The 15,068-nt window shown below is 40.2% G+C and overlaps 1 protein-coding gene and 1 long non-coding RNA gene across 3 annotated transcripts in view; one reads left to right on the forward strand and one right to left on the reverse strand.

Moving 5' to 3' along the window:
* Positions 1-8,168: 8,168 nt before the first annotated feature.
* Positions 8,169-12,366, reverse strand: C3H2orf50 (chromosome 3 C2orf50 homolog). The gene is given in 5 exon segments (XM_032104567.1): positions 8,169-9,212; positions 9,839-9,878; positions 12,081-12,119; positions 12,121-12,220; positions 12,223-12,366. Coding segments are annotated over 5 exon segments (492 nt in total). The 5' UTR covers positions 12,344-12,366; the 3' UTR covers positions 8,169-9,020.
* The window catches only part of LOC116442033, a 39,461-nt gene continuing 36,244 nt past the window's right edge, over positions 11,852-15,068 (forward strand). For both annotated transcript variants that reach the window (XR_004239355.1, XR_004239356.1), the window contains exon 1: positions 11,852-12,287. This is a non-coding gene — a long non-coding RNA (uncharacterized LOC116442033). The remainder of the gene's footprint in view (positions 12,288-15,068) is intronic.

A 15,068-nucleotide genomic window follows, 5' to 3' on the forward strand; every position in this document is an offset into this window, starting at 1 on the left:
AGATTTTCGAAGACCATAAGCTAAAAGAAACAAAGAAAAATTGAGTTCACTTTAAATAATAACTGTTCCAAGATTTTCTTGATAAACTGAGTTCTTGACATTGTGGGAGCATTATGTACTTGAAAATGAGTTGAAAAAATATACAAGATGAAGTTACCTCGTTTAAAGTTAGGTCTGAGGTGTAGATGTGTCTGTCATTTCAGATAATCTGAGAATAATAGAGAAATACCTAAGGTCGAAGTTGCATATCTGCACTACTGTGTGGATGCTGATCCAAAAAACCTATAAAATTGTCAGCATTGTGTACTGCCTTCTACCTTTCTAGAGTAATCAAGAAGCTGAGCTGACTTCAAACTATTGAGCATGTCTGTGACCCCATTTTATTCAACTGATTTTATATTTGACATTAAGTATTTAGCTTTAGTCAGCATTTTACCTTTTTAAAGAATACATCTTGCTTTGCATTGCAAGCAGTCAGATAAACAGAATGATTCACCATCCTTCCCCTGCCCTGTCTGCGTAATGGTCCCGCGCTGCATCTGTTCACTGCCCACGTGAGCCGCAGCTTAGGGAAGGAACAGACGTCAGTACTGGGCAGCCTTGTCCAAGGTTATGACAAAAAAATTTAATCTGTGAGCAATATAAGAAATTCTTCCTAGTCTAAATGTTTAGAGTATTTAGTTCTACGTCAAATTTCAGATTTGGTAAGTTGCAGCAGAATGCAGAACCACTTCAAATTACAGTTAGGGAATGAATTCGTAGCATTCGAGTCTCCAGTGCAGATTGACAGTTCTGCAGCAGATGGGCAGTGGTTTAGCACTGGTGCACCTCAAACGGGAATGCATATGTTGATTTCTATTGAAAATAACACAGAGAAGGAAAATAATCTTCCTGTAGTAACCAAGGACAAAAAGCCAAACCAGATTTTTTCCCCATAATGATGCTGGCTTATCACAGTTGAGTTTTTGAACAGAATAATGCCTTAAATTTTGTGGGTTTGCAAGAAATGCAGAGAGTGCTCTTTTGCTGGTTATTTCCACAGCCTGCCATGCCAACAGGGAATAGTTAATTTTATAGAAAATTTTTGGTTTAAGCTCTAGGTTAAAATAAAGGAGATTCCACAGCTGAGGAACCTGCGTGGATGGGGACAATCCCTGGGAGATGTGTGGAGGAAGGCTGCGGGTGGACAGAGTTGGCCAAGGACAACAGGTTGCAGGAGGCTCGGTTGTTTGCCCAGGGAGTGTGAACACGGTGTGTCAACACATAGAGCCTGGGAAAGAAACCAGAGGAATTGGACATACCAGCACAGTTGCAGCACTGTGACCTCTTTGGGATCACAGGGACAGTATGGCACAGCACATTATGAGTGGGAGGATTCAAGCTTTTTTGGAAAAGCAGACAGGGAAATGAGTGGAAGTTGTGTTCTACACAAAAGTTTCTCTTTGCCTGGAGCTTTCCCATGCTTGTTGGAATAAGCACTGAGCCAGCTGAGAGCTGAGGGGTCAAAACTGGTGGGGAGACTGGCATGGGGAACACTTGGAAGCACCTGCTGTAAATTGTCTGATGAGGAAGAGGAAGCAGATGAAGCTTTAAAAAACAAGAAGGAACTCAAAATTGTAGGCACAGGCTGCTTTGGAATACAAAATTGCTCTGCTATCCGGAGGAGCACCCAGTGGGGTAAAAGCAGCCCAACCAATTTTTGTGGGGCATCAAGAACATTCTTTTTTGATGCAGATGCTGGATTTGTTACTCAAAAACAAAGAAGGGAGGTAGAAAAAATAGGCAATGTGCAGGTAAAGGGCAGCCTTGGCATCAGTGTCTCCAGGACCTTGGAATTAAGACCCCAAGAGAAGTAAGGAAGACAAATAGTGGAATAAAGATTCTGGGCTTCAGAAGAACAGAATTTGTCTAGTTCAGGAATTGGTTTGTCAGGACGTCTCAGGAACGTGCCATGGGGGCAATGGAGGCTACGAGTGTGCGTTGAAACTCAAAGAGAACATGCTCACAGAACAAAAACTGTCTCGTCTGGTGAGTTGGAACTCAAGCAGGCGGAGGAACCCCTTGGCTGATCCAGCAGTGCTTCTCTGAACTCAAACACCAAAAAGGGACGGCTGGGAAGATGGAAACAGGTATGAGCTACTGAGGCATGAGGGAATGGAGTTGAACACTGAACACTGGAACAGTGGCCCAGAGAGGCTCTGGCATCTCTATGGAGATTTTCACAACTGAGCAGGACAAGGTCCTGAGCAACCTGGCGTAATGTCAGCGTTGGCCTTGCTTTGAGCAGGGGCTTGGTCTAGAGGCCTCCAGAGGTCCCTTTGGGCCACTTGGCTGTGATTTCATGTACTTTAGTCCTTAGGCAAGCTGCGTATTTGAGGCCCCATTCTGCCACTAGAGACATCAAGATAAAGACAAGGTAAAAATGATCAAGACTTTAAAACAAAATTAAAGAAGGATGGCTATGATTTTAGGTGCTCTTTGCATTTGGTTGTCTTTGCTGAACACCTGTAGTGCCCAAGGACTGTGAGCTTTACTGATGAGTAGTAGACTGATGCAAAGTTGTCACAAAAACTCACCATGAGGAGGAGGTTATCTCTATACTGAGGCTCCTTGGTGGCATAGTGACACTGCTTTAACTCTTATTTGAAGATCCTTCTCTTACTAAAGAAGTCCAACGGATCCCTGTGTGCTTCGTGTTTGAGTTTACGTTGTACAAATGTGCACGACATGAGTATAAAAGAAACGGTGGAGGTTGCATGTAGTTTGTTGGTTCACTCTGCAGTATGTTGTATATATTTGTGGCAACTGAAAACATGACCTTATTTATATGAGGTTTATTTGATGTTAGGCTGAACAGAAGCATAACAAATTGAATGAAAGTACTGTAAGCAAAAAACACCCCAAACCCTCTTGACTCAGTGTTTTGTCTGTGAAATGTTTTTTTGAGTTAACAGAAGGCCTTAAGGGCATTCTGGGTAATGGCATATTATCTAAAATAATATTGCTATCTAAAAAGTAGTACTGAAAGAGCCTAGAATGCCAAACACAGATTTTTAAAACCTAACCCAAAAGCCTAACAAAGCTGAGGATCTGTGAGGAGCATAAGAGAAGGAAAATATACTAACTAGTATCCCTTTTAGAAAATCTACGTCAAGCTTTTAGCTCAGAGAGGAGGTTGAGCTGCAGCTTTTGGATCTGGAACTGGTGTTGTTCTAGATCCATACTTACATCTGACTTACCCAAATAAGAGGCTCCAGCAAGAGTTGAGAGTGCAAGTACATGAGGGCAGCAGCCCTTGCTAAGGTCATGGTGTGTGATGCCTCCTGCACTCTTGCTAAATGTCTTAAGAGTCTCCCAGAGTGTGCAAATGGATCTGCCAGCACTGAGGAGCAACCACAGTTACAATCATGCTTATTCCAGCACAGAAGATGGTCATCTCACCAGGTCTGAAGCATGACTGGGTTCAGGTTTCACTCTGGCTTTTAGAGGGTTTTTTATGTATTCCAGTGGCAACACAGTGCTAGCAATGTGCCAGCATTCTGTTAAGTTTCGTGGTAGAGAGCTGATGTAAACACTGTATTTTCAGTCCATTTGGCTTTAAAGAAACATAATGGTGTAACAGCTAAGTAGGCATTATGATAGCTGCAGGTGGTTCTAGGCTACATCTGTGGTTTGTTCCTCTTTCTCAGCAACACCTGCAGCTGACATAAGAGTTACTGCATGAATAAATTTGTTAATTCACAGATCATATAAAATATGTTGAGTGATGATGTTTGGTTATTAGTAACTGGGCAAAGCGAACCCACAGTTTAAAGTGAACCCAAATGACATTATTTTTATATTTATTGTGCCAGTATATTTGCACATTACTTCTTAATGCCAGCTGAGACTTTCCTCTGGTCATACTCTGGGTTAAGAGACATTTAATAGAAATTTGCAGTGGTTTTGCTCCATCAGCCTGGCATAAAGGCCTTGTGCTGACGTGAAGCTGTAACCCCAGATACTTGGAAATTCCATTTCTAAGGGCTGGCACTTTTGTAGATACGTAAGTTAATATGGCTTCTCAGAGAAGCTCTGGAAAGGTCACAAGCTGAAGTCAATCTGTGGGATCTATGCCCTGTGACAGAAGAGGGCTGTGGACAGGGCTGTGCCAGCACCTCTTCAGCATTCAGCAGAATTCCTGAGTCACTTGGAAACCCATCTGTGTTTCAAGGAATTTATTGATGCAAACATGAAGTTTTTTGAAGAAGGAAAATATACCTGACATGGATTCAGAGTAGCAAGTAGAGTTTTTAAGAGAGGCATCCTGCTTTAGGAAAGATTTAGTGGTTTCTATCTGTGCAGCATTTAGGAAATGGAACTTGAGGCCCTGACAGATTATTTTTGGTTTCTAAAACCAACAAACCAAAATATACCCCACTTCAGAAAACTGTTGTCTGATTTAAGAGGAACTTTAGTTCAGAAATTTCTTTCTTTGTAGGAGCTGAGCAACACGAATGGGGAAAATTCCTTTAACAGAAAAAAAACCCCAAGAGAGCTCCTAAAACCCCAACAGATATGCACATAATACATACAAACAGATGATGCCCTGACTGGCAGTATTGCCCATCTAATGTTCATACATAATCATCCTCGCCGTTCCCAGTTCTAGGAATCTTACTGTTCATGTTTAGTAATTTTCACAGCATAATGAGACCTCTTTGCAGGAAAACCTGTTTAGTTATTTTGTTTACTTTAGAGTAATCTAAAGGTCAAAAAACAGTTTTAAATAGAGTTTCTAAGAAACACAACTGGATTTACAGTCATCACTGATCTTATTAAACAAAACTTTATACTTAAGGTACCATGTGGGAAGTATATACAAAGACTGTTCTAAATGCACAAGGAACACAGATTTATATGAACTTATGTCTTTAAAAAAATATGTATTTCACACTTTTTAAATTTAAATGGAACTAAAAATGAGAACACACAAAATCTGGATGCACTGGAAACACCTGTTCACCAAGGTACAATTAACATTAACTGTACTCGAAAATATTGAAGAGAAGGCAATATATATAACTAAAGGAAGAATTCAATCAATATAGCCACCCACTTGTGCTCTTTAACTGAAAGAAATACAGAAAATGAATTCTCTAAGCATGTATAATCCCTTGTTTGAAATCTGGCAACAAAAGGGGAAAAAGCTTATAAAACTGAAGCCTAAGTGATACACCATAAGAATGCTTTACAAGTAACTTACCACACAGTTTAATATTTACACAATCTCTTTGATAAATGGAATTTCCACTGATTATTTACTGATTTCACTACTGTTATAATCTCATGCAATCTTTCTAAGACACTCTGCTTATATAAATAAGGATTAGTTGGCAAAGTTAATTATTGTAAAAGAAAAATGACTGCTAAACTTGGGATGAAATTGGAGTGTAGAGATTGTCTCTTTGCTGCCTTCTACTTGCAGGTGCTGAGGCAGTTTTGATTAGGGCCCTGGATATTCCCGGAAGGTCTTTTCTGGAGGTTGCTGTACATGGCAGAGAGACCCAAACTAACTTTGGAAATTTAATGCTGGAGAGCTAATGCAGCAGGATAAAATAATTTGCATTTCCAGGGAAAGTGTAATAATTTAACAAAATCAGATGTCCAGTTCTAGACAATGTTCCCATATCACACAGATTATCTCATCTGTTCCGCACAGGAAACTTTGGTTCTCAAGACATTCCCCCTTAATCATCAGGATGTCAAAGTGCCTAAGAGCTAGCATTGATTTCAGCAGGAGATAAGAATGAATTGGAGTTCTGTGGTGAACAGAGCTGGTCCTATCCAGTTGTTACCCACTCATATTTTAGCGTAATTTCAATTATCTTGAACTCAGACTCAGAAAGTCAAGATAGCTTAACTGCACATCAAAAGAGGCAGCACAGTTGTGGGTTGCTGTGATCTTGCAACACAGCACAGAGCTACATTTTCTAAGGTTGAACTCTGACAATTGAGGCAAAAATTGCTGCATACTTTGGCTCCTTTTCAGATATTCCTACAGACTTTCCAGTTGTCATCTGTTGGCCTGAAGTGACCCGTGCAAGGGAGTACAGCAGAGGGGAGTGCAGGGCTTTTCCTGTGCTGTAAAAACGTCACCACTGCACGTCCCCACTTCAGGAACTGGCACCTCAGTGGCTGCTTTATCTGATTAAGGACACAGAACTACACATTTTTACTAAAGACTTCCTCAAATTTTTGGAAGAAAATTGGTTTTTGCCATTCACATGACATAATATGCTCTTTGAGAAGTGTCCTTACATGGCTGTCAAGAGGGCACTAAACAAGCCTCTCAGACGTGTGATTAAAAGACACATCTGGACTTCGTGAAAAGTATCCTTATACTTAAATGTATATGATTAGTTAGAAGAATTAGAAATATATTTCCATTTTTAAAAAGTGATTAATCTGTATTTTAGAGCTGAAATCTTTTTAAACCTGTTATAATTAAAATAAGAATTTAAAAAAAATTCTTTGTCAATATGTTTGAAAAATCATGTTTGCAAAATTTGTTCTGAACCCAACAGCTCTGGTGTAGTCAGAGAGTGGGTGAAAAACTCTTCGGACAGTCATTCAATTTATACAGTAAAAGACAAAGCCTATTAAATACATCCCTCTTGATGGAAGTATGTTTAACATCCAAAGATGGAGATTCCTCAGGGAATCGATTCCAGTGCTGTATTATCCTCACTACTAGCTTTCCCAAAAATTAACATGATTCTTCCTTGCTGTAACTTAAGCTTGTTATTTTTGCTGTTGCCTGACACTCCCTCAAAGTGCAAATTATTCCTTTTCTCATTCCAGAGCTATACATGTATCTAAAGACTGCTATCCTCTTACAAGACTGCTTTTTTTCCTTCATGTTAAACTTTTAACAGTCTTTTTAACCTTTCCTTATATGACATGTCTTCCCATACTCCAGTTGCCATCGCTGCTTTTCTAGACTCTGATTAGTAGCCCACATCTTTAGGGTAAGATGTGGAAGGTCTTGTCCAAAACTAGAAGTGCTTCAGTTGAAACAATGCCAGTTCTAAGTGAAGTGGGAGGATTAAATCATGCACTGCTTAGACCAGACTGTAAGACTGCTCTTACCCTCCAGTTTGTGGGAACTCTCTGGGAGAAGGATTCTCTGGGTTCACACACAGTAAACAGAGTCAGGAATCTGGAATTATTTAATGTAATTAAAAAGGACTTATATAGCACTGCCTTAGTGTCCTTTCTGGTGGATTACTTGATGTGGAGTGAGTGCCATCTGGAGGTTAGGAAACATGGAGCTCTGTATGCTTTTGTGCTGAAAAACAAAATTGTGCTTTACAAATGAAATGTTCTTACATGAATAGGAGCTTGAGCCTGACAGATACTGGGCATACACCACCCAGTGTAAAATTTGTGACCCCAGAGTAAGGCATGCAAGTGCACTGTCTCTTGGTGTTATGCAATCACCAATAAATGTGTAACCTCTGAGTAGCCTGTGAAGTTTTTGGAAAAAGCTCTGGACAGCACAGGGACAAGGAAAGTCTTGATCTGCTCTCTCCTCTCCTGCTTTCAGGTGTGTGAAGAAAATGAGTTCCTGGATAAATGAGTTCTCACAGGACAGAGCAGAAAGCATTTTAGCTGAACAAGAAGAAGTGTGTTTTAAAAAGAATGTTCCGTTTTGGTGTGTCTGAACTCAGTTCTCCATCATAATTCATGTCTGCACAGAGGAATCAGCCCTCCTCACCTCGGCTGGTTGCATGATGTGGTCTTCCTCCTTTAGGTCACTTAGTGGTCATCTTGAAAGCCCTGATCCTCCAGTTCTTGCTGTGGTGAGGAAGCCAGGAGAACCACTTGGAGTCGTGACTTCAGGGTGTGGTACTTAGCTCTTCTTTCTACAGTGCCTTTTTTTTGCCGGAGACCACTTGGATCAATGATCACACTGGTCACAGTGGTCACCTGGTGTGCTTCTGAGCTGCCTTCCGCCACTGAAGTCTAATCATATAAACAAATAGCTTTAATTGCAAAGTGTGAGTGCACCCATCTCCATCTCAGTCTGGTGAGAGACTGCAGCCTGTTGTGCCAAGGCAGGACTAATGGCTTCTGTGTTGAGCTCCACTTAGGACTGAGCATGATCCTGTGGAAGGTACATACAGTTCAAAGGACAGGTACTGTGTACACACTCTCCATGCTCTGCTGCTTGCTGATTTTTCCCTACAGAACAACAGGCCATAAAATTTCAACCTCTGTAATGAAGATGCACTAGCTGAACAGGCTTTTGGTATTATGTTGATTTAGCTTGAGGATGGTTTCCCTGGCAACCACGATTTTAGGACTATGAACCCTTTAAATTCAAGGTTGACAATTCTGAGGGTGTAAGACAGGTTGCTGAGCCAGCACGCCTTCAGAACAAAATGTGAAAGCCTGCTTCCTTGTCAATGAGTTTCCATCAGCTAAACCAGAAGAAAAAAAGCATAAGAGAAGGGAATTTGAGAGCAGCAAATCTACAGAAACAAAAATGAAAACTAGTGTGAAAAATATTTGGTCTCCCTCCCTCAGCAGGGAGTGGTGAAAAGCACAGAGAATGGCTCACATGCCTTAAGTATTATTCTTTAGAGCAAGTTTAAACATGCAGATGAGAGAACCTGATGAATCCTTGTCTAACTACATGAAATGCAACAAGCTGCTGGATTTTTGTTGTGCTGGCTTTCAGAGCTGAAAGTGCGTTGTTTATGTTATGACTCATCTGAGCAGATTTATATTAATTGTTTTCAGGAGATAAAATTCAGGCAAAAATGGTCTTTTGTCTGTAATCTTGTTCTTTCAGATGTTAGTGGCATCCTTACTGTAGATTTGCCTGGGAAGATTGATATGATCTGTAGTGCTGTCTGTATATGGCCTAGTCACCTGAAATACGAAGAGGATCATCTATTATGGCATTGTTGGACAACATCCATTTTTACCCTTGAAAGAACTTGCTTTGTTGCTGTTATATTGTTACTGAAGCACTAAGAAAGCTGGAGCTCACTCTCAAGTTTCCTCTTCTGTGCTCCACTGCTGAAGAAGTAATTAATATTTACCAGAGCCCTGCCAAGCTCAGTATTCATTTGATTGCCAGTAATTTGGTTGGTCGAGTTGGGAACTTTGCTTGAGAGCACAGACATACAGCTTGGCAGTAGCTTCTGCTCCTTTCTCTTACCCTGAATAAAACGAAGACCATTAATAAGTTTTCAAAATTACATCCATTGCTTCCTACAAAAATACAAGTTACTGAAATTATTTATAATATCAGCACTTTAACTTATAACCTCAGCACTTCTGCTTTCAAAATTAGAATTTAAATGTACTTAAAAATATCATATTGAGCATACATGAAAGTGTTGTAGAAATAAAGCAAAACAATTGGGACTTTTTTCCTGTTGTCTTAGGATAACAGAGGGAAATGAATAATTTTAAAATGTGTTGCATAAAATGTTATCTGGGACGGAAGTTACCCTGCTCTAGAATGGTTGTGATGTGGGAGGTTTTTTCTTTCATTTTTAGTAAGTGCCTTAGGTTTCAGCAGGATGACATTATCTTACAAATTTTCTCGTAGGAAGTAGGTTCTTCCAACACTTGTGTTTCTGTCGAGTTGTTAACATTGAAACAGATTGAACACACATAGGTAGCAGATGAAGACACTTCAGCTCTTTCAGTTTTCCTAAAGATTTTAGTTATAAAGCATTTGCCAATAATGCCTAAATATGCTTCAATTTGAAATATTAGCCTAGCTCAAATTGACAAAAACTAAAAAGAGCATGGGTACAGTTGAATGTTCAAAACTCACTATTTGGTCATGGTCCTTTAGGAAACTCCAGTTTGGTTACCTTGGAATAGAAGTAAAAAAATGCAGTGTCAAATGTTGTGTCTTTAAATAAATTAGTTAATGTTGATCATAATTGAATGCCTGTTCAACTGCTCAATTTGACACTTACAACCCAGCTCTTATGCCTGCAGATTCCTTGTACTAAAACCTGTCTTTTCTGTGATGGAGCCCAGGGTACTATATGAGGAGCGGGTGTTATTTTTGCGAAGGGAAGTTAAGGATACCATGTCCACAATGTATTCCTTGTGCAAATGCAAATAAATTACTCATGTCTTAAGTCAGTCTAGAAAACATTTGTCCAATACCTTGAGCAAGACACAGCAGCTTATTTTTTAAATGACCAGTGCTTTGCTGGCAGAAATATTCTGTGCAGGTAGGCAGCTGTACTAGGAGCGCATGGAGTCAGAAGACCTGAGTTTTTCTCTTCAATTCTCTTCTATACCTGGTGTGGGACTGTAGGGCAAGTCCTTTGCTTTTCTTGGCCTGAAATGGAGAAAACATCACCCACTATTGTAAGAGTACTGTGAGCCAAGAGAGGAAACAGTTCCGTACAGCAGTATCTGCAGCAGGGCTCAAGGGACACCTGGGCTGACTGAGCTGCTTACCTGTGCTGCATCTAAGCTCATGGAACTAGTGCTGAAGCTGTACATCCTTCCGAGCTGAGCTTGTCTGTACAGCACAGACATGTACCATGTGCAGCCAGGAATGCTGGATTTCTGTGCTGCACTCCCCTGTCCAGTCCAGATATGCCCCAAGTGCAAATAAAATCGAATTTGTGACTATTCTGTTTATCACTATATGTCTTGCTATACCAGCACAGCATTGAGGTCCTAGAATTTTTTATCTTGATATGCAGCCATTATTTGAACATTATCAGACTTGGGTGTTACTGGATGGTGCTAATTAGTGAGAAATGTCACTGTCTCAGGCATTGCCCTGCACCTACTTCAAGTCAGACCATTTAATGCATACCATTCTCCATCATTGTTTTTGGGACGGGAATGTGGAACTGAAGAGCAGCCCCCTGCAGGCTGTAGGGTATATAGTTTGATGAATCTGGTTTTAGGCATCTTGTTCTTCACAAGTCTATCATACCCTTTTGCAAGAGTTTCTGTTTTCCTAGCTAAAACTGGAAAGCAGAACATGCATCAGCTGTATGATGTGTTACATTACTCATGAAAGTGAGTTTGCACCAATATCCATGACTGAACCCCAAGGACAGGTGCAGAGTCCTTCCTGCTGCCTTAGCTAGGGAATGAGTATGGAACAGGCTGAGCCTGTTGAGCAAGAGCCTGAGTCTCCCAGCACTGGAGAGAGTGACATTGCCCTGGCTTTGTGTGCGTCAGAGTCCTGGCATCAGCTTGTCCATCCAGTAAATGGAGCCAGACAAGAGTGCAAATGCATCTCTGGGGAAATCAGGACTGTGATCTGTATCTCCTCCAGAAGGCTGAAGAAGGCGAAGCTTTTCAGATGGTTTCTTTTCCCATTTTAAAAAATCCTGAGAGTGATGCTCTTTTTCTTCCTTTTCCTTTAGCTTGGGCAGTGCATTGGAAATAGAGCTGATTTTTATTTTACCAAGGATATCCTTCTAATAGGCATACTGATGTTGTATACTTAAGTATGAACATAAACACTTACTCAAGATATGTGGCAGAGACAGGATCTTAATTTCGGGTTCTTTTGAGTCATGGTGTATGCACAGCCAAAGCTTAGGTCGTATGTGTGCAGCTCAGTCTGCTGAAACACCATAACAATGGTGCAAGTTCAGGAGATTTACAGACTGGGAATACAAACTCATATTTTGGCAGAACACTCTGTTCAGCTTCCATTTCAGCCATTTCCAAGAGTATGAGAAGAGGTGATAATATCAGTGTGTCTGCAATAAATTATAAAGCTTGGCACTTTTATGTCTTCATTGTGGAAATCTCTAAAAGCTAAAAGATACTTAGTGTGCAGTTCTTTGCATCTCTTTTCAGCTTAAGCCCAGCATGCTGGGAGATATTAGCACAGATTTTGTCCAGTGAAGGAGAACAGACATAATGTAACCCTAGAAAGGAAGGTATTAGGATTTGATCCAAAGCCCCTGCAGCAGCAAATTTTGTTTGATAGTGTTGGCTTTGGATCAAGCCCTAATGCTGTCAGGGAGTATCAGGACCATTGTCAAGACAAGCAGAAGAGGCATGAACTGGGACAAGTGACTTACCAGGTTTTCCTTCCTCTCTGTTCAGCCTCCACAGACTCTCCAGATCTTATCCTGTTGGACCTGGTCTGCCTGCTCGTCTGCCCAGGCTCAAGTAGCCAGTTGTGCAGTGGTTGTCAGCTCTGCTTGGTTGGGTGCTGTTGGGACACAGAAGGAGCTGGGGCTGGTTGCCCTGGAGGTGTGGTTGCTCTTTGCTGAGACCTAACCAAGGTATTTCTCCTGAATCCAAAACCCCTTTCCAACTTGTCCGTTTTGAGACTCACCATATATCCAGCCTTTTTAGGTATATTGTGACTTCTCAGAAAGTGAAGCCAATTCTTGTTTGCACTTTCAAAGCTCCTCCTCTCCTAACATTTTCTTTCAGCTGCTGTTAGGAGTGCTTTCAGAAAAGAACATGCACAGCTGCACTGACAGGCAGTGCTCAGCACTGGTTTACTTCCCTCTTAATGCTCCTTTTCTACTGCTTTATGTTGCATCTTTTCTCGAGCACTGAGGGGGTTTTCAAGGTAACAGGAATTTCATGAGAAGTGACTGTAATTGGAAACAATGGGATCTCCAGATGTAACCATCAAACTCTTAGATTACAAGGTGATTACAGCGACTGCAGCTGAGATCAGCCTCTATTCAAAATCCTCAGAACAATAAAGTCTGGTTTAATAGCAAAGGGTGCTGCGGAGATTGCTGCTGAGTAGTCAGGAGGACTTTTGTTGTGGTTATGTAGCAGAAGGAAAAGCTCCTGAAAGCTGCTGGTTTCCCTGGCATGTTTACTGTCTCTATTGGAAATGTCTGACCTGTGAATATATTCCAGAAAAGGAGCAGAGATCCAGTGTGACAGCTGCTGGGACCTTGAACTCTGTTCGGGGCAGAAATGTTTGGTAAAAATTGTTTCAAGGAATCTGTTCTGAAAGCTTCTTATTTTCAAATTTAAAAATGAGCAGTCAGATCATCAGAAGTCTTTTCTAAGCACTTAGTTCTGTAGAAGGTATTAGGCAACTATGAGAAGTTTTAAAGTAACTTTAAGGGGTCATTAGTATACAAAGTGAGACTTTTCAAAACAGTGTCCAAAATGTCAGTGTTTGTCTTTACAGTCAGCCTGTTGGGCTTCTGTGGTATGAACTCACTTCCTCAAGTATTAGTGACCTTGCAGGAAAACAGAGTATTTCAAGTATAAATTTCCTCTGAAATTCTTCACTGACTTGTTTTTGAGTAGTGTGGATTAGTTCCAGATGAATTCTAGCCTCTTGTTTCCTGTTTTTGGTAAATGCTAATGAACTTTGAATCTACTTTTTCAGGGGGCTTTTGGCAAAATTATTTGCTTGCAGTATTGGGAAACACATACTGAATTTGGCAAATAATTTCTTTAAAAATAGTTACAACTGTAGAAAAATCCAAACAGTTTAGACAAGTTTGAGCAAGAAATACTTCTATAATTCTACAATAATTTTGGAAAAATTATTCTGAATTTGAAGATTGTGATAACATAACTTAAGATAAATTCCACCTCAAACCCCAATGTTTGCTTTGGTTTTGAATTAAATTTTAGTAGACTTTTTGTTTCTTTGCTATTTTTGCTGAGATAATTGAAACCTGAATAGTGTTTTTTATCTCTTTCAGCCAAAAAGCAAAAGAGTCATGTACCCACGTAGCATTATCATGAAGTGAAGAAATTAGGTGTTTTCCAGCCTGGACTAATAGTTGTCCCTGTTCCTCTTTTGGAATCTGCTTATCTTGTTGCATTTGTTCCAGGGTCCTCTCCAAGTTGAAGTGTGTGCAGATGCTTGGAGAATAGTGTTTTAGTGGCATCTGGTTGCTTTAAAAGGAATCTGAGGCACGTTTGGATGACCCAATGCATTAATCACAGTGCATGGGATTTTAGCTCCTGATCAGGTTGGGAAAGGATCCTGGTGGAAAGTCTGTTACTCTTAATTTTTGTGTACAAGGTTCCTGTATCAGATCAGAATTTTAATTCTGATCCTTCCTTCAAGTCAATTTCTGCAAATTAAACAGTAATAAGCTAAAAGTAGTTGTTGTACTGAGGACAGCCTCCAAATGACTTGCAGCCACCGAATCAACTGGACAGAAAGATTACAAGCAGATGTTTTAAGTCTGTGCCATGGAGTGGTCTCAGCTGACCTGGTGCAGATACTGAACTGTTTCCCCTCATTTTTCCCATTTGCCAGTTTAGCATTTTATTTGCTCATTTGAATTGGTACAACTGATTTACTGTGTACATCTTTTCATCCCATAGGTTGATGTTTATTGTGGCTTCATGCCACATGTATCTATGTCAATTGATTATAGCATCTTGATTTTTTCTGGTTGGGGACATGAAACTTAAAAAATAATTATGAGTGTGTCACTGTTGAAGATGGCCTTTGCTTAGGAGTTTGTTTTGTGATTAATTAATTTGACAAGCAGTGTCCGTGCCTGTCATTTTGAGGAAGAACTTCACTGAGGTTAGTCTTTTGCTTTTGCCAGACAAGTGATGATATGCACTACAAATTAATCTGGGAAAAATATGGCAGTTATTTCCCTTGAGTTAAAGGAAAAGATGCCTAGGGAGGCTTTTTATAGAGGAAAAAGTTCAGGTATTGAGACAAAACCTTTTCATTTGACCACAAGAGGGTATTGCAGTATCAGTTATGCAAGACTTTGACTTATGTTTGCCTTTATTTGCTTTGACTTATTTTTAAAATACATATTTCTCAAAACTGATCATTTATATTAAGTAGTAGTTAAGAAAAACAGGTTTTGTATGCCAGTATTTGATGTCTTTGTCCAAGGGCAATTTCTGAGCTGGTTTTCCCTAAAATTTATAGTAACAAGTTTCTTAAAGCTTAAGAGGTTCCCTTCACTGGACAACAGAGACTTAGACAGGTACTCTGAAACACTGAAAAACTTAATGGAAATGGCTTGCAAGAGTACATCAGTCACAGAAGGGAAATAATAACAGGAGATGAATGTGTTGCTGCTTTGTCTGGAAGTGCCTGT

The sequence above is a fragment of the Corvus moneduloides genome, chromosome 3 (genome assembly GCF_009650955.1).
Source record: "Corvus moneduloides isolate bCorMon1 chromosome 3, bCorMon1.pri, whole genome shotgun sequence".
NCBI classification, from domain to species: Eukaryota; Metazoa; Chordata; class Aves; order Passeriformes; family Corvidae; genus Corvus; species Corvus moneduloides.